Here is a 20,288-nt window from a genome sequence, read left to right on the forward strand (position 1 = left end):
GAAGCAAATCTGAGATGGTTGAGCAGAAGGCATTTGTTGAATTGAGGTGGAATGACCCTTATGAAAACATAGGAGAAATAACCGACCTTTAAGGACATCAATTTTCTTTGTGAATGAATAATGTATCATAAATAAATAAATGTTTTCCTTTTTCTTTTGGTTTTATTTCAGTTAGCCTATTAGCCGGTTTTAATTGCATTGAGCTCAATGAGAATGAAACCAGCTAATAGGCTAACTGAAATAAAACCATGGCAGTCTCTAGGTATGGTGAAGGGTATCTGATGCCATTTTAATTCCAAAGGCAAAGGGGATTTTACGGTATCAGGGTGCTTAGTGTCCTGGGCCCTGTAACTCGAAAAATCAAACTTAACTTTACGTTACGCATGACTTACGAACTCGTAAATCATAACGATCCGGGTGTAACTGAAACTTGTCGTAAGTCACACGTGAGATGCACGCAACTTAAACTGTAACTCGAAAGAGCAACCACTGTAAATGTTGTAGTAACGAGGGAATCAGCGTCCGTTTCCCCCCTGACAACTTGAAAATGCTGTTCGTCCAAGCTGCTCTTACAGCTGAGGAATGGAAGCTCTTACAGCTGCCTAATTAAATAACTGTCACTTAGGTAGAGGGATTTAAAATATATATATATATATATATATATATATATATATATATATATATATATATATTCTCAAGCTGACGAACACAAAGATACATTCTAGAAAGAAGATTTGGGACGTGAAAACAGAAACCGTAAACAGCTGGGTGAGGAGCACACAAGACGCGACTATAAATGGCAGGAAACGAATGCTCAATTGCCAAAATAACGGAGGCGAAGAAAATGCAAGAGGGCAAGCATGAATGCAAGCGACAGTAGCCTTGATTATCCTAGGTTGTTCAGACACTTAAGACAGCGTTACGTGTGGTATAAAGCAGTCGTAACTTTTGTCTTAAGTTACGTTACACGTAGACTTGCGAATCATTTGAGTTACATGCGTATCTTTTTACGATAGGCTTAAAGGAATACGCCACCCAAAAATGAAATTAAGCCAGTCTCGGTCACCCCCAGAGTTAGAACAGTGGAAAAAAAACGGTTAAAATCTGTCCAGGCATTGTCCTGCTTTGGGAGCAGCGTTTTTAGCTTTAGCTTAGCACAGATGCTGTAAATGAAGGGTGTCAGTTAGCACGTCCTTCAAAAAAAGTGACCGAGACATCTACATTTTTTCTAAATATATCTTGGGAGCCATGTGTTAAAAACGAGTACACATCATAATGCAAAATCAAACGAGGCTATTATCAGGGCAGATATTTACTTGGAACTATATTCGGCCTCATCACAGGCGAAGCACTGCTAGATAGGCAGAAGGTTCTCATGCAGCAGCACTTGAATCCCATTCCGTGAAGTTCCAGTCGAAGTTAGGAGTTTTCAAGTGCTACGTGAGACTAGCGGTGCTTCACCTGTGATGAGGCTGAATATAGTTCCAAGTAAATATCTGTCCAGGTAATAGCCTCGTTCGATTTTGCATTATGATTTGTACTTGTTCTGAACACACGTCTCCCAAGATATATTTAGAAAAAAACGTAGATGTCTCGGTCACTTTTTTGGAGGACGTGCTAACTGACACCCTTCATTTACAGCAACTGTGCTAAGCTAAAGCTAAAAACGCTGCCCCCAAAGCAGGACAATGCCCGGACGGATTTTAACCGGGTTTTTTTCACTGTTCTAACTCTGGGGGTGACCGAGACTGGCTTAATATAATTTTGGGGTGGCGTATTCCTTTAAGATATGCGTAAGGTCTAAGAGCAGCTAACGTGTGCTTCGAGTTACAGGGCCCTGGATCCATGAAATAACTAATTTAAAAAATAAAAATCTGCCTGCCTCTATGGAAAATTTAACACATAGGGTTAACATAGGCGTTCCAATACTTATGACCCCTGTATGTTAAGGAAAACATTTATTTATTTATGATACATTATTCATTCACAAAGAAAATGTATTTGATTGATTGGATATTTTCTAATTCGTTTTCATTTAAAGGAACACTTCACCGGTTCTTTTCATATTAAACTATGTAATTCCCTTAACTAAGATGAGTTGTTACAGTACATACCTCTCACACCTCCCATACCTCTTAATTTTGTTCTTGTTTTATTTATTTCTCAGGTGGTTTAGTCTTTGCTAAACCAATGAGGGAGAAGAAGTATGTTACCATGATGGACCCATTTCAGATCAAATATGGCAAACCTGTGGCTGCGCTAATGGTCATCCCTGCAATCATAGTAGATATGTTCTGGGTGGCTTGCACTCTCATGGCACTAGGTTTGTATTGATTATCTGTAATCAAATGAGTAATCATTATCTACATAAATTAGAATATACCTCAGGAGTCTTCAACATTTTTAAGGCCAAGGACCACTTGGCTGATACAGCCCCCAACTGCATACATTTTTCGTCTTGCTTGGACCATTTATAAACTACAGCCTTTTATGCATTGTAACATAGGTTACGAATGTAACTATGGATCTGTGAGACCGAGGGATGACCGTCACTACGGTCTAAAAAGGAATGAGCACCTTGGTTCTTCCTATCACCGAGACCATTATGTCAAAATAGTCATGTCCATGACCTCCGGAAGCAGAACGACTTGCGTTAATAAATAGCAGAGAATGCTCCTAGGTCAGTCTCCTATCCCTGAACACCTCAGAATGGTCCGAGCGACAAGAATAGTGATGGTCATCCCTTGGTCTCACAGATCCATAGTTACATTCGTAACCTACGATCTGTTTCGACCTCACTCTGAGGTGGAAGAAGGCTGGAATTGAGTCACCTCCAGAACCTGGTTAATGGACTGCGGATTAAGAACCTTCGGCAGGAAAGCTGGATTTGGCTCCTGCCTGCCGAAGGCAGTCGTCACTAACGGAGAGAGCACACAGCTCACTGACACGTTTCGCATAACAGAGCGCCAAGAGAAAGGCAGTCTTAAGCGACAAGGAACGCAAATCTGCGTCTAAAATAGGCTCATACGGGCCTACGGTAAGCGACGTTAAAACTGTGGGCAGATCCCAGCCCGGTGCCCGCAAAGTGCGACCTGGACGCAACCGGCGGGCTCCCTTCAAGAACTGGCAAACCATGGGATGCCTCCCAAAGGGGACCATTGTCCACACCCTGGTGAAAGGCAGAAATGGCTGAAGCATAGACTTTCACGGTACTGGCCGCCTTGCCTTGATCCAATTCGGACTGCAAGAAACACAAAACTTGTGGCACGGGGCAAGTCGCTGGGTCGAGGCCCATGCCAGCACACCAATCTGAAAAGATCCCCCACCTGAGTGCGTAGCAAGCTCTAGTGGATGGAGCCCTGGCGTTATTCAGCATGTCCTGAACAGACACATCTACCTGCTCAAGAACGGGCCCTGCAGGGGCCAGACCCACAGACAGAGGGTTCCTGGGTTCGGATGCCAGATCCGCCCGTCTGCCTGTGACAAAAGATCCGCTCTGCATGGCAACTGCCATGGATGACTCTGCAACAGCTGGAGCAGGTCCGGGAACCAAGGCCTCGCTGGCCACCGTGGAGCCACCAGCAGGACTGAGTGATGGCCCTCCTGGATCCTCCGGAGAACCTGCGCTATGAGTGGAGGAAAAGCATACAACAAGCCTGTCGGCCACTCTCGTGACAGAGCATCCAGGCCCAAACTGCCCCCCTGCCCTGTGAGGGAGTACCACTCCGGGCAGTGCGTTGTCTCCGCCGATGCAAAGAGATCGACTTTTGCGACCCCGTACCACTTTTTGACCTCCGCGCTCAATCTCCATTCTCCCGGGAGTGGCCCCGTCCTGGAGAGAATGTCGGCCGCTCTCTTCTCCACACTCGGGATGTGCACTGCCCTCAGTGAAGACAGCCGCGGCCATGCCCAAGTCAGTAAGCCCTCCTCCACCGTTGGGACCTTGTTCCCCCTTGGTGATTGATGTAGTACACCGCCACAGTACTGTCCGTCCTCAAGAGAACGTGTTGGTGTTGTAACACCAGCAGAAATTGCAAGCGGTAGCCACAAGCCACAGTGGCTACGATCCAAGGGTCTGGGACAATCCCCTCCCAGGAGGTCCGTGACAACTGGGAAGGACAATTGACGGGCGCCCCTGGGATGCTATGCGGGACCACTACCGCGGCCCCCACCCCTGTGCCTCGCTGTTGACCCCCTCTACCCCTGGAATGGGAATATGGGGCTGATCTCTGGTCAGGTGGACGAAATCGCTGGTCACCATAGGCCTGTGGGATGGTCCCTCTCGGCGGAGGCCGGGCCGGCAGCCGCGGCCTATATCTGCCCACGGACGCCCCGCTGACCGTTGAGGCAGGCTTACGGCACACACGCTGAACAGCTTCCCTTGACGCTGCAGCACGTTCAGCGCGGTCGAGCACCTCCTGGGATCCTGGGTGGAAAACATGCCCAGGGGCAACTGGGAGGTTCAGCAGCTCCTGCTTGATGGGCTCTGGCAGGGAGGTCTGTGCCAGCCAAACCTGCCTGCGGCACAGCACCGCGGAACCCATGGCGTCTCCCACATCACGTGTCAGCTGGGCGTGTGATGACAGAGCTGCATCCAGCAGGGCCCTGGCGTCCTGGTCGTCCCGACTCAGCGTCTTGCGAAGTGACGCCAGCGTAATGGCCAGAACGTTACCCATCCGGGCCGCTCGTGCCGCTGCATTGAAAGTACGAGTGGCCAGGCGGTCCGTCTTCGCGCACTCCTTGTGGGGGCAGCGTGGATTGGGTGACACACCAGTGAGGCCCAGAGATGTCAATGCAGCCAATGCTCAACCGGTGGCATGTCCCCGAGTCCAGTCTCCACGGGGTAAGAAGCTGTTGCTAGCTGGCGGCAGCCTGCATTGAACTGCGGGCGCTGCGTCAACTTACCCCATGACGACCTCAACATTGCTGTGTAGTCAGGCGGCACCGGCACGGGGGGCAGTGGGGTAGCACAAGGGATGCCCTCCCAGATACCTCCCATGGGAGCCGGAGCAGGTGTGGGCGCCTCGAGAGCCATGGTGAGGAGGAGGAACGGGGCGATGCGGATGTGCTATCCCTCTATGCTCCCCGAACAGAGTCTGACCACACAGGAGACGACCTCATGGGCGATCTGCAGACGGGCTGGGTGACAGCTCCGTGGGGGCGGGAGGGGTCCCCGTCAGCTCCCTGATGTCACGGGTGCTGAGCGCTGCGAACATCCTGGGCCTTGAGGCGCCCACACCTGCTCCGGCTCCCATGGGAGGTATCTGGGAGGGCATCCCTTGTAGGCCTGGATGAGAGGGCGTCCTCCTGGCCAGGGGGCAGGGTATCTTGAGAAGAGGCCTGGCGATCCACCAGCCTGTCCATCTTCTGCGCCAGAGCCTGGAGAGCAGAGAGGATCTGGAGCGACTCCGCGCTACCACCCTCGGTCACTGCAGCTGTCGCCAGACGCTCAGCCGGACGCTTAGCTGGAGTGGGTGCAGCTCTCTGGGACGGCCTGTGGGGGGACTCACGCTGTCGGCCCCGCTTGTGACTCTGCTTACGGCCATGCCCGCTGAAGGGGAGTGGCTGGACAGGGGAACGTCGCCTCTCTCGTCGGCCCCCATGCACGTGGCCGCATATCAGGGCGGCCCGGCGTTGTCTCACCCCTGGAGAGGTCGCAGGCAGCGCTGCAGGGGTTGTCGACGTCCTCCAGGACATGTGCGGCCCCAAGACACATGGGGCACTCCCTGTGCCCATCACTGGCACTCATGGAGGCGCTGCAGATCCTGCAGCAGTGTGAAGCCATCGCAGGCCCAAGAAGCCTAGGCGGCGTTGATGCCTGGAGCCCTCCTTGATTAGTCCACCAAGGTAATCCGGTGGCCCGCACCAGCGCACGAATGCACCTAGCAGGCGCACACTAACCCCACCAGCTGCGAACCGGGGTATAGGGCGTGGCAGGGGAGGCGACACAGAGGAGCACTGCAGCGATCAAAGAACAAGCACACAGTATTACTAAGGCCCACGCCCGCGGACGACAACACACAATGGGCGCAGGCTAGTCCCACCACTGCGAACAGTGGCCTAGGGCAAAGCACAGAAACAGCAAAAATAAAGCCAAAAACAGGCTATACAATAAACAGAGAACACCCCAGAAATAAATCCAGGTACACTCAAACAATAAACCACTCACTACACAAGCAGGCTAGAGTAACAGAAAATATTACAGCAACGTAATTACTTACCGTGCTACAATAAATAATAAACTTCTCACTGCACAAGCAGGCTAGAGTACCACACAATATCACAACAACGTAATCACTTACCGTGTAAGAATATAAACAAACAATAAACTAGCGCTAGGTGGCCAGCAGCAAAACTGACAGGCCAACACAAAATCCGGCTGCACAATGCAGTAAAACACAAAAGATAACAGGCAGACTTACAAAAAACTTCGGCTGCAACGACAATAAAGCACAGAAGACTGCACGGCGGCCCACACCAGTGCCCAAGCGCATCTAGTGGGCTCGCACAAAGCCCACGGCTGCGAACAGGCGTATAGGCACAGTATAAACAACACAAACAGTAATCTAAGCTAAACAACAGCTAGCTTAGCTGACAAGAGAAACACACCACTCCAATTCTCGGGGGCAAAATATGCACCCGTACCACGTAGGTAGCGAATTACGTAAGTGGAATGTCTTACCTTGTAGGAGTCTCTTCAATACTCACAAACACAGGTCTCTAAGGTGTGATGGAAAAAGAGACTGACCCGGGAGCATTCTCTGCTATTTATTAACGCAAGTCGTTCTGCTTCCGGAGGTCATGGACATGACTTTTTTGACATATGGTCTCGGTGATAGGCAGAACGAAGGTGATCATTCCTTTTTAGACCGTAGTGACGGTCAGAGTGAGGTCAAAACAGATCCCCATTTGAGGTTGAAAAACAATTGAATAAACTGTGAGTTCAAGTTCTTGCTACCTATATGTCTATATTTGGCAGAAGATGCATGTTTACAGTACAATACAAACATGCATCAGATTCAGTCATATGTGCAAGGCTGCAAGAACTCAAACATGCCCAATGATTAGAGCAAAACTGTGATATTTTTTTAGGAGGGACAATCAGTACAATCCTGGATTTGCCGTATGCCTACTCTGTGATTTTGTCAGCGGCTGTAGCAATCATCTACACTCTCCTTGGGGGGCTCTACTCTGTGGCCTACACTGATATCATCCAGCTGATCCTCATCTTTGTTGCTTTGGTGGGTTTCAGCCATTGCAAGACCATATAGCTGATGCCCGATTTTTAAATAAATTATGTACTGTTGGAAATTTTGGATCTAGTCTAGTTAAACAGACCATATTTCACTATCTACTCCTGTTGGTGAACTGCACTTGAGCAAGCACACTTTCGCAGTTCCTCTGAATGGCATTGTAGTTTATTTGCTAAAGACTCGACTCTGGAATAATGTCTTACAAATATATTATCACACCTCTTTGAAGGTAGCATGACCTCCTGAGGCTAAGGCCGCGTTCAGACTGCAGACACATCTGATTCAAATCTGATTCCTTCTCATATCCTTCTCATTTTAGGGCTGACTGTTCACACTGCCTTTTAGCAAGTGTCCAAATCGGATATGGCTCTGTTCAGACTGGGTCACATTAGTAACAGATCTGACAGGTTGCTGTAGCAACGAAAACAAACATTTCTGCCATCAGGATGAAATACTTGCTAATTTGGTGTGATTAAACATAGAACAATACAACTAGGTGAGTGTTCATTGAATGCATGCATACGTGTGCGCATTTGCGCGACAGAAATCGAAACTAATCAGTGGCAAGCTCCGCTTCAAACTGTTGAGGCCATTTAATTATTTAACAGCATTTAATAGAACAATGTGGATTCTTGCAACTTCCATGAAACAGAGCAGAGACTGTATAATGCTATATTTAGCATTGAGTATTGTTAAGTCACGTTTAATATAACATGGTCAAAAGACATAGCCGTAACGTTGCTCCACAACTCGAAATAGGTGGGCGGTCACGCACGTAAAGTCAAGTCACTGACAGTCAAATCCGATCTTAGTGTTGGGAGCTGAGACGCATCTGTCCATATCCGATACGAACGCGATATCTACCTCCTGGATGTGGTTTGCAACCGTTTTTGCAAAAATCAGATTTCATGTGACCTGTCACTGTCTTCACAGACTTCAAAAGTGACATCCGATACAAATCTGAATGGGCTAAAAATCGGATTTTGGCTGGCAGTCTGAACGCAGCCTAAGTGATCACGTTAGCTCCATCAGGCCATGTTAAGATAATTGGTTCACAGCACCAACCAGTAACCACATGCAAGAGTAACCACAGGTGCCACTGAAATCACTCAGGTACTATCAGGTGATCATGTCAGAGCAAAATTTGCCTTTGGTTATTAACTCCGGTCCGGGGGCCTTTCAGACACTTTGGCTTAGTTCACACTGGCAATCGAAATCCGATTTTTTGCTTATCTTATCACCACATACGGAGGTGGTTTCAATATTGCTTACTATCGGATATGACTCAATCTGAACAGTCGAACCCAGGGGGTCAGGATTTGACTGATTAGCTTCGCCGATTAGCAGGGCACTTCCTCGTCGCCATTTTCCAGAAATACATCATGTCCGGTGCCGTTTTCCCTGCGTTTTCCTCATGCTGATTGGTGGCTGTTCCACTCTCAGCTCATTCACGAGCTTAGTGTGGGCACGAGCTCTCGTTCTGTACCTTACGTCAGTCAGTAACCTGGCACTTAACTGGCTAAGTAAAACGGCACCGGAAACAAGCCTCTTGAAACGCCATGTTGAAGCCTGAAAAAATCGTTCAATTTTGGCACTTTTCACTAGCCTAGCATTCCCATTGAAATGAATGGGGACGGGACTTGTTCACTTTCTCCAGTTCTTATAATACCTCCATGGTCGAACCACTTGAATAGGATTTCAACGTGCCCCTTTCGTCATTTGCACTGCGACAAACAATTGCAACGTAATTCTGAGTGACGGAAGTGATTGACTGATTGATTCAGCGCGTGCGTAGGGCTACCAGCAAAACAAAAACCAACGTCAGACTCAAGTCATCATTTTATGGTGAAACATGGAAAACTGTAACGTAAAGGGTGACGAGGTATTTGCACCGCGGCTACGCCTAATAAGTGGGAAAATATAAAAAATAAATCCACTTTCATCTATGACGACTTGGTTGTGTACAACTCTACCAGGTGTGTGTAATTTATATCGGATCTGAGCATTGCACGCCAAGATCGGATGTGATCACTTGCAATATGCAATGAGAACAGTCAGTCAAAAAGATCAGGTTCTGATCGGATATGCAAGACATCCAATTTCGACTGCCAGTGTGAACTAAGCCTTAGAGGCAGTCTGCTACACCTTAATGTTCTGCACGGGCACAAAAGACTTACTGTATTTTTGATGTTTTTCAATGTATACAATTATTTACACATTTTATACATTTGTTTTATGAGGGCTTGAACCATGAGTCTTGTGACATTTGTGTGTTCTTGTTTATAGTGTTATCATGTGTTCCTCTCTAGTGGCTCTGTGTGCCATTCATTCTCCTGAATCCCATCCCTCTTGACATTGGCATAACAGCTTTCAATCACACCTACCAACCTCCATGGATTGGTCATCTGCTGACACAGGACATCTGGATATGGCTGGATGATTCTTTAGTGCTGGCAAGTAGCTTTGAGTGACAGAATGTTTTATTGGGTTTTAAGGGTTTTTGTCACTGGGTTGTCACTGACTAAAACAATTTACACAACAAACAGGTGTTAACAATTTACAGTTCGTATCTGGCTTGATGTAACAGTGTGTTTTAAACGTAAAACTGTATGCTACATGTACATTCTAGAAGCATACAAATATGCTCTGGTCAGGTGGAATAAATACATATAGTATAAATTACAGTAACTGCAATGGAATCTCTAATGTCAGACGTCAGACGGGCGACTTCAAAATTGATCTAAGCTGAATTTATCAGTAGGGTAAGAGAGGGGTGTTTAGTTCTGTTATACATCCCGGTCTAAGGCTTGTGGGACATAACAAAGCTTGTGTGATGGGTTGAAAAACTGGCAGACATTGAAACGTAACATTAACATAAATTTATCATACATAAAGATTAAATAGATAGATACAGTACCCTCTAGAATTATTGCCACCCTTGGTAAGGTTGGCTAAAAACAGGTATAAAAAATAATCTGTTAGTGATTTATTGTGATTTTTCAATGACACAAAATTAGGAAAAATCCAACATTGAAAGGAAGCAAATTATTTTGAGAAAAAGAAATGCAATGTGGCAGTCATAATGATTTTCATAACCAACCTTTTAAAAAAAAAAAAAAAAAAAAAGATAAACATGCAATGCATTTATAACTGTCCTTATGGACAAGGGTATTTTTCATCATAAATCTCCATTAAAGAGACCCTATGCAACTTTTTTATAGTCATAAAATCGCTTAGAAATCGTTGTTTTGCTTGACTGACCAGTTTTATCGAAAACAGTAATATTTCCTCCCGCCCCCAGTGTCCCTATCCGCTATTGCAACCTTGCTGTTTGTTCAGGAGACGATCGCTCCTTGTTTACATCTGGAAGGCTGAGACGCGTAAGGAACAAGAAGAACCACGCTTGCAATTTATATATTTATATATAGCCTATACAGTACAGGCCAAAAGTTTGGACCTTCTCATTCAATGAGTTTCCTTTATTTTCATGACTATTGACATTGCAGACTCACACTGAAGGCATCAAACTATGAATTAACACGTGGAAATATGTACTTAACAAAAAAGTGTAAAACAACTGAAAATATGCCTTATATTCTAGTTTCTTGAAAGTAGCCACCTTTTGCTCTGATTACTGCTTTGCACACACTCTGCATTCTCTTGATCACCTGAAATGGTTTTCACTTCACATGTGTGCCCTGTCAGGTTTAATAAGTGTGATTTCTTGCCTTATAAATGGGGTTGGGAATCAGTTGTGTTGTGCAGAAGTCAGGGGTGATACACAGCTGATAGTCCTACTGAATAGACTGTTAGAATTTGTATTATGGCAAGAAAAAAGCAGCTAAGTAAAGAAAAACGAGATTACTTTAAGAAATGAAGGCCAGTCAGTTCAAAAAATTGGGAAAACTTTGAAAGTGTCCCCAAGTGCAGTCGCAAAAACCATCAAGCGCCAGTGATGGGCAGTAATGCGTTAGAAGTAACGCGTTACTGTAATCCTTACTTTTTTAAAGTAACGAGTAAAGTAAGGGATTACAATTGCAAAAACAGTAATTAGATTACCTTTACTTTCCTGCTATCAGGCTGCGTTACTGCATTACTAAACCGTGATTTAATTGCTTTGTGAGACTGTCAGACAATCAGTAGCCTATAACGTGCAAGGCATTGCGAGAGATGTAAACAAAAGACGCATATCAGCAAGACAACTGAGTGCGGGAGAGAGCATGACCATGCTGCATTTCATAGCCTACGTGAGTTGGGGTTTTCCTAAACTTTTCCCATAGTTCGGGACAGGGACTTGTTTTAGCCTACTTATCTTTAGGCTACTTCACTTTATTCTTCTTTCTACTTTCATTTAATTTCGATGACTAATGCTTTTGCCTATAGCTTTCACTCTGGACTGATGCTTCAACTCAAGCCTACCTTACATTGCCAGACTTTGCAAAGATTTGGAAAAGATTTTTGAAAGACTACAGTCTCAGACCCTCTCACATCTAAAGACAATTCATTGAGTTTTTAGTCACAGACTAGTCACAGGCCAGTCTCAGATTAGGATTTTGCAAAGACTGTGGTCACTATTTACAAGACTGCTGCTAGATTCCTTCAAATTATTTCCATCGTGCACTAGGCTATACGTCATCATCAACAGGAACTCACATGATAGGCTACTCATATCAAAGTAATTTTTTCGCGTTTCTGCAGCATTGTTTGATAGTGTGACATCACTAACAGATATAGAGTTGTTCTGTCACGTAGAATAGCCGACTAATAAATTATAAGAAATTAAATAACAAGTAATCATACAGGCTACAGCTGTCGCCTATTTTGCCCCTTCCGTTTTCGTGTTCGTCGACCGAGGTCACTATTGGTTTTTAATGTTCACGTCACTATTTGCATGAGCCACGACTGAAAAGACTTCCGATAATATCAAACATGTTTGATATTGTCGTAACGGCAAAACTAGAAAAAGACTGACTCCGACGGACTTAAAACCGCTAAGATTGGCACCTTACACTAAACGATTTAGATGACGGGAGCGCGCCGAGATTCTAGTACAACTGGCAAGATTTTGGAAAAGTAGTCGCCGACTGTTAAAACAGACCAAAATCGTGCAATGTAAGCCAGCCTTCAAATGTCTTTTCAAATTCGAAATTGTGGTCGTTGACGTTCAAACTTGTTTTCAGTGGACATAAGGTTAAGTTTGTAGGTTACCGTCGGAGTCTTTGCCTAATAGGTAGAGCCTGGGGGGTATTCCATCAAGCGAGCTAACCGTAAATCGCGGCTAACTTTGATAAGCCTCGCTAATTTTAGAGAGAGTTCGGTTCCATTACTCCCGCTAACAGGAATCTCAGCTGAGTTGCTGGGGTAACATATGCTTCTGAACCAACCTGGTCGGTGGCAGGCTAACTGCCGAGCTAAATTAATCTGTGTTGCAAAAAAAACACCAGTCGGAAAACGAGTCCCAAACCGTTGGTTCCGTCAACCTGTGCTTTCGTCACCTGTAGCCTACAACTTAAAAAATAGAAGGAGAAACTTTTTTCCGACAGTGTTGCAAGCATTGATTAAGGCTACCTATTCGCTAGGCTGGTTTCAAAGAATTTCTGAAAATTATGCAACTTACATTGTTTGAACTTGATCTGTGTGTGGTCCAAGGAATCTTGCGGCTCTGCACAAAGTACGTCTTTCGTGGTGTCATGCGCAGCGTGACAGGGTATCAGCTGAGATATGTTTTGCGTGTTCTCGGGTTCGATGCGATGAATTTACATAGGCTATGTTAACACATTAATATTGCCATGTTTAGTTATACTCTTTAATGAAAGGCATCACTATTGATAAAGGGTCATGTACAGTAGCCTAGCTTGTTCAGTGACAGTAGGCAGGCTGTCAGTGGGCTATACGATGAGGCAAGCCAGCCTACAGCCTAATTCTGTAAAGGCTATAATAATTAAAACTGCTTCATATAGTCTATTGATTAGGCCTATAGTTCAGATATCAAACCAACTGTATTAGCCTACACAAATTAAATATGAAATGACATATTGAAAGCCAATATTGCATTTCAGATCATTATATTTCACAAACACTTTGGCAGAACTATATCCTTATGGGAGACAATACGTTTTCTCCCAATACTCCCAGGACAATACTAATTTATTTTATGACCACCGAAAAAAATATTTTAGAGTGAACCCTTTTAATCTAACGTAGGTTATCTTTAATGTTGAATAGCTGCCAAAGTTGTTTTGAGTTTAAATAGCCTACTTATTCACTCGTTTTGTTCAGAGTGAAGACAATCAAAGTCCCAATTCAAACCATCATAATTACTGTTTAGCGATTTACAGTAGGCTACGATTTCGTTATTCTCCTTTTTAGGCAACTATCTATTTTTTTCTCTCGTGTTCAATTTGATTACTTCCGATGAAAATCCTGTAGATGCCGCTTGTAAATCGAACTGAAATCTTCTAGTTTGCCTTAATTTTACGACATGTATCCTCTTTTCGTCAATCTATGGTTTTGGTCTACTTTTCTTCCTCGTGCACGAGCATACATGAAGCTGATTTTAGCCTTGTTTGAATAAACGAGGGCAAGATGCAGCTAACTTTAGTTAATGGAACGGCTTCAGCCTGAAGTGAAAGTAGACGCTAGTTCAAGCCAGGCTATTTCTTTTGAGCGCCGCCTTGTATAGTGAGGTTCATGGAATACACCCCCGGTCGCATGTCAGTCACCATTATGTTAAGCCCACCCACCGACTCTATACACGCTGTGATTGGCCCGCTGGTTTTTCGAGTTCTCAGCTCCCTGGCTCTATGGATCGTGACTCCCCCGCCAGCCAAATTACATTTGCTGCTGCTAGGGGCGTCTAGATTTCTAGGCTATATTTCTCCCATCTCAAGGCAAAACTGAGGGAATGATGCATGACCATTCAAAAACATGACTGGTTTTCTAAAGATACAAAGCTTAATGCTAATCTGTGAAGTGTCCCTTTAACCATGGACAACATTTTATTTATGAGACAGAATTTAATGAGCAAAGTTGCTTTCTGTGAAAACCTTCACTCTTTATAGAGTAGGCTAATCAGGAAATAGCTTAAACATGAACCCACAAAGCCTACAATCAGCATTCAATAAAATAATCTAATGTTTATGGAATGAACTTAGAGAACTGAACTTCTCAATTAAGCATTCAGAATGCAGTGACAAAAATACAAACAGCTACATTCATATAATTCCATGGAGAACCCCCAAGTCAACACTAACTAGTCAATATTTGACAGAATAGGGATGGCTCATAGTTAGGCTAGTAATTATATGATTTAAAGGTTTTTTATGCTTTCAGAATTCACTGATAAAATACAACATATACTCTTAGTAATTAATAAATTGAACAATTCCAGCCTTTAAAAAACAATACTATTCAAACTTATTTTTTTTGCATTCAGTATGCAACGGTGAAACACTGCACACGAAACATTCAGGGAGAATGCCTCTAAATGGTGGGAATTTACTAGCTTTGGAGGAGGAATAATTTGCAAAACATCCTCAAAGAAGTACCAGAGTTCGTCATCTCTGAGGGGCTAGAAAAAGCGGTTCACTGCAACTCCAACTTTACTCATGCACCTCACCTGCACATGAGTCTCATGTCATTACACACCACTGTCCAATCAATTGAGGACTCCACAGAATTCCATTGTCCTTGTTCGTATGCACTAGTGGCAGTGTAGATGTAACGGATGCCAGCTAGTTAGCTGTGCTTGTCGAGCGTTAGTAAACCTCACTCCCCGACGCCTCAAGAGCACTGCTGGCATGAAAGCTAGAAGGCCTGGGCTGTTAGCTGGATTGTTAGCGCGCTCGACTCCCGATCCGAGGTGCTGCTGTTTCGCGGGTTCGAGTCCGGGCGTGTGCAAGGCTGGACCGCGGTGGTTCCACACAACGCAGGTTACATAGGGATTGATGGCTAAACCTCAAAGCTGAAGGCATGTGTGTCTTCACACTGGCACTCCAACATTTGCCTGGTGGTACAAGGGCAACTTACATCTCGATAGAGAAGCTTTTCTAAGGACCCTGTGACCACCTGATGTATTCTCATGGTTGAAGGCACTGCTAGCAGAGAACTTGGCATCAACTTGAGGAATTCACCCGCAAGATTTTGAGAGATGTAGAACACACGTACAGTACTACTATCAAGCAAACCACTGTATAAGTCCTCTGCTGATCTGATATTATGCCCCTGACTTACAAGCCTGTCAGCCAGCCATTTCAGGGGCCTCCCACTCCATCAGGAGCACCTTTCCCGTGGCTTACTTAAAAAAAAAAAAAAAGAAACAAGTTCCCCTTTTGAAGCCACAGTTCACCGGTTCTGTGGTCAAGAGATAGAAATTTCCCTTCTGCCTGTATTAAGTTATAGGGCCATCACTGAAGACATGCACCACCTCAATAGAAGGATGTGAGGCCTTAACTTCATCGAGATGTGCCTTTATGGCAGGAGGGCCCTTCTCTTTTGATGAAGAAATTGTGCCAAAGCACATGTGCTCTGCTATCCCCCCAACATAAAGAACTCTTGTGTGAAAGGTTGCTTGTTTCTGGTTGAAGTGCATTGCTTGTATTTCAGGTGAAAGCTTACATGAATAGTTTTCAGAAAAATCCACATGAATTAAGCATTCGTTGTTGGACATATTACTGTAAAACCTGACAAGTTAATTGTACTTGGTGAAACCGATTACACAACAAAATTTAAGTAATGGTAACTAGCTTTTGTCAAGTCAAAGAAACGTAACTTTTTAAATTTTTAAACTAATTTCCAGAAAGTTGAACAAACTTGCCCATTTTGATTAGTTTTAACTTAAGGACTTGAAAGAAAATTATAAAAAATATTGACACAGGCCACTGAAATTCTCCTTAATCCATTATTTTCTTAAAAACCATGGACACAAGTACAGTGCAGTGTTCAGAACAGGGCTGTAGTAGAGGCTACACTCAAATATTTTATCGTTTGAAAGAAGGCTGTAGTCAAGTGCCACTACCAGACAAAACGGCACTTTCCAGTTTGATGTAGCCTTATTCACTTCTTAAACATACGTATCCAAAATACCATAAGCCTATTTGCTGCTAACATTCAAAACTAGGGAAAAAATCTTTAGCAAACACAAATAATTTAATGACAATATTATGAAGTCTGTTAACCAATGAGTTTGATTAGAGATACATGGAAATATTAATTAGGATGATTGTAAAATGGACCGTCAATCCAAGGTGCACTTAGACCTTAAATGCAAATGGAGGAATCAGGCCCTTAGTGAGTGGGCTGTCTGCCCTAATAGACATCTAAAGTGATCTCATGAAAATGTCACCAAACTAATTGGTATCTGGCCAGCAATGAGTTCCAGGCCAGTTTTTACCTACAGGCTGTAACAAACTCAACTCGAGTCGCCACAAAATTAAAGAAATTCGTTCATAAACACGCATTCACAGTTATATGCTTTGATTTATTTAAGTGCTTCGTGAGGGTGAGTAAGTGGAAAGAGAGAGAGAGAGAGAGAGAGAGAATAAGCCCGCAGGCCAGAATTCATTGTCCAAAACCGCGAATGCGGACCGCCGTCACGTCATCCGGCACTAAGCTTCCTTGGACGCCGCTATTAAAAGTATTACGGTTCCCCATTGACTCCCATTGATTCCGATTGACCATTTCGAATGAAAACGTCAATTATGTGCTGAAACAAACGCCGCTGACATATGACAGTAACCATTTCACTTTGATAATACTTTTGTCCGACATAATACAGCAAGAATTTCAAAATGTTATCGACGCAACGTGGAGAAACTTAAGGGAAAACAAAAACATTACATCCGTAACCCATGTTCAATGGAATTCCCCATTGACTCTGGGTCACGAAAAATGGCAGCCGTTATTTCTTGAATGTCAGGGTAATGACTTTCAAAATGGTACCTTAATAATACACCACCATTCATAAAGTAACAAAGTATGAAAAGAAAAACACAATTTATCACATTGATCACCCAAACGACTTCGTGCCCATTTTCAACAGCGCAGCTTTTATAATGAGAATAATGGATGTGAAATATTCCTTAACCACTAGATGGCGGCATGGCACAGCGCACTTTGCATGACACAGCAACCATGACACAGGAAGTAAAGTGCTGTGTCATGGTTGCTGTGTCATGCAAAGTGCGATATACGGCCCGAGGGCCCGAGCACCGAGGCGCACCGAAGGTGCAAGGCCCTATTGTTTTTGCTCAGATTAAATTTCTTCTGGGCCACGTTTTGCCTTTTTTCACCAACTTGGCATGCTCTAAAACTCTTGGCAGCTATGTGTGGAATTGGTAACGCTACTCAGCGACAGAGTTCTGGCCTAGGGCGTGGCTCAGGGACTCTATAGCGTCACCTAGCGCGTTGTCTGTTGTGGTTGACACATACATGCATGGAAATGAACTAAATTTGGTAGGCATGTGTGTTGAATTAATCTGAACAACTTTTACATTTAAACTACATAGTGAATCTTAGAGCAATTTGAGTTATGATTATGATTATGAATTTTGCACATCATCTATTTTGAAACACTTCTTCTAGACGGTTAATCGAAATCATGTCATATCAACACTAAAATGATCTTGAGGGGTTGTTCAAGAGGAATTGCGACCAGATTTTTGAATTTTTGAAGTATATTGAAATGGCGAAGGTTTGAATTATGGAGTCTTATTAAGAAACAGGAAGTTGGTGTTATAGGCAGAAACAAGGCTACAAATTGGATGTAATTTGGCAGCTACATGTGGAGTTGCTTCTGCTAGTCAGAGACAGAGCTCTGGCCTAAGGTGTGGCTTCGGGACTCTACAGCGCCACCTAGCAGCACATTATCTGTTGTGGTTGACACAAACATTCACGAAAATGAACCAAATTTGATGGGCTTGTGTGTTATTGCTATCGCTAGTCAGAGACAGCGCTCTAGCCGAGGGTGTGACTTAGGGACTCTATAGCGCCACCTGGTGTGTTTTCTGTTGTGGTTGTCACATACAGTACATTCTCGAAAATTAACCAAATTTGGTGGGCTTGTGTGTTATTGCTATCGCTAGTCAGAGACAGAGCTCTAGCCTAGGGTGTGGCTTAAGGACTCTGTAGCGCCACCTAGCACATTGTCTGTTGTGGTTGACGCATACATTCACGAAAATGAACCAAATTTGGTGGTTTTGAGTGTTATTGCTGCCGCTACTGAAAGATAGAGCTTTGGCTTAGGGTGTGGCTTAAGGACTCTACAGCGCCACCTAGTGTGTTGTTTGTTGTGGTTGACGTGTACATTCACGAAAATGAACCAAATTTGGCGGGCTTGTGTGTTATTGCTATCGCTAGTCAGAGACAGAGCTCAGGCCTAGGGTGTGGCTTAGGGACTCTATAGCGCCACGTAGCGTGTTGTCTGTTGTGATTGAAACATATTCACAAATATTTACCAAATTTAGTGGCCATGTGTGTTGCTCATGCACATGCCCACCAACCTGCACATGTTGCTTTGTTAGATTCGAAAATGTCACAGGTCCGCACCGCAGGTGCTCGGGCTCGCCATCGCCGCTTGCGGCTATATTTAGGGGCCAAGCAGCGAAGCTGCGGAGGCACCTATTGTGTTTGTATGATTTTTCTCTTCTGCCATTGAAGTCAATGGAAACATGCCTTTTGGCCTATAACTGCTGTTGTGCTTAGAATTACAATATACTAGTGATGTCTAGTAATACTGTGGAAGATACTTATGTCGACAGATGACAACTTGTGACATCAACGTAACTGATTCGGCCGCCATATTGGATTTAATCAAAAACACTAACAAATTTCCCTAGGTCACAAATTTCAACTGATCCTCACAAAAATTGGCACAGACCATCTTCAGACCATGCCTTGTTAGTGTTTTGATTTCTTCAACAATTAACAGAAGCGTTTGCCCGTCGCAGCCAATCGAAATTCACGGCGAAGCCGCCAAACAGGAAGTGAGCTCAGATCTCGGCAGCCTTTGCGTCTATCAACACCAAACTCGGTATATGGACTTGTGACCCAATCGGGACGATGCCCAAGAAATTTGGTGACCTTTGACCTCTGAGGTGTGAAGCCGCCAAACAGGAAGTGAGCTCATATCTCAGCAACCTTTGCATCTATCAAAACCAAACTTAGTATATGGACTCGTGAACCGATCATGAGGACACCCAAGACATTTGGTGACCTTTGACCTCTAGGATACCTGCAATTAGCAAAAATGTTCACTGTGTTCACTGCCATCATTGTCACTCCAATATCAGATCACACACACACACGCAGGCACACACTCTCTCTCTCACACACACACACACACACACACACACACACACACACACACAGAGAGAGAGAGAGATAAAGAGAGAACACACACAGAATATACACACAGATAACACAGAACACACACAGACAGAGAGAGAAAGAAAGAGAACACACACAGAATACACACAGAACATGCACATGCACACAAATACACACATGCAAACACACACACAGGCACACAGAAACGCACCCACACACACACATCACATACACACTCACTTCTCAGCTCTGGTGGTCTCATACAGTGCTGCATTTCACAAATCATACTCAAAGATGTGTGTGCACTGTGTGTGTGTGTGAGGTGTGTGTGCAATGTGCATCTGTGTGTGAGGGTGTGTGTGCGCATGCATGTGGGCGTGTTTGTGCATGTGTTTGTGTCATTTTTCATGTACGTGTGTGTGTGTGTATGTGCCTGTGCTTGTCTGTGTGTTCCTGCATGTTTGTGTGTGTGTGTGTGTGTATGACCGTAGCGTCCAGCACCCAGAGCAACCCTTCACTTAATACCACCATCTACAGGCCGGTGGGTATACAGTCCTGAATGTACATATAGATTCATTTATTTTATAGCCCCCCATGGATGAAATTCCACAAAACTTGCCATACTCCCAGAGGGTGTCAGGTTAATAATATACATGAAATTTGATGCAGTTCATAACATCTCATCTGAAGATAGGGGCGATTAAAGCAATA

The 20,288-nt window shown here is 44.3% G+C and overlaps 1 protein-coding gene across 1 annotated transcript in view; it reads left to right on the forward strand.

Annotated features, from left to right (window-relative positions):
* The window catches only part of LOC134070959 (high affinity choline transporter 1-like), a 54,315-nt gene that overhangs the window by 27,139 nt on the left and 6,888 nt on the right, over nt 1–20,288 (forward strand). The window contains exons 3-5 of the mRNA XM_062527507.1: nt 2,168–2,323; nt 7,093–7,241; nt 9,563–9,706. Of these exons, the coding sequence (XP_062383491.1) occupies nt 2,168–2,323; nt 7,093–7,241; nt 9,563–9,706 (449 nt within the window). The remainder of the gene's footprint in view (nt 1–2,167; nt 2,324–7,092; nt 7,242–9,562; nt 9,707–20,288) is intronic.

This window comes from Sardina pilchardus, chromosome 23 (assembly GCF_963854185.1).
Source record: "Sardina pilchardus chromosome 23, fSarPil1.1, whole genome shotgun sequence".
Lineage (NCBI taxonomy): Eukaryota > Metazoa > Chordata > Actinopteri > Clupeiformes > Clupeidae > Sardina > Sardina pilchardus.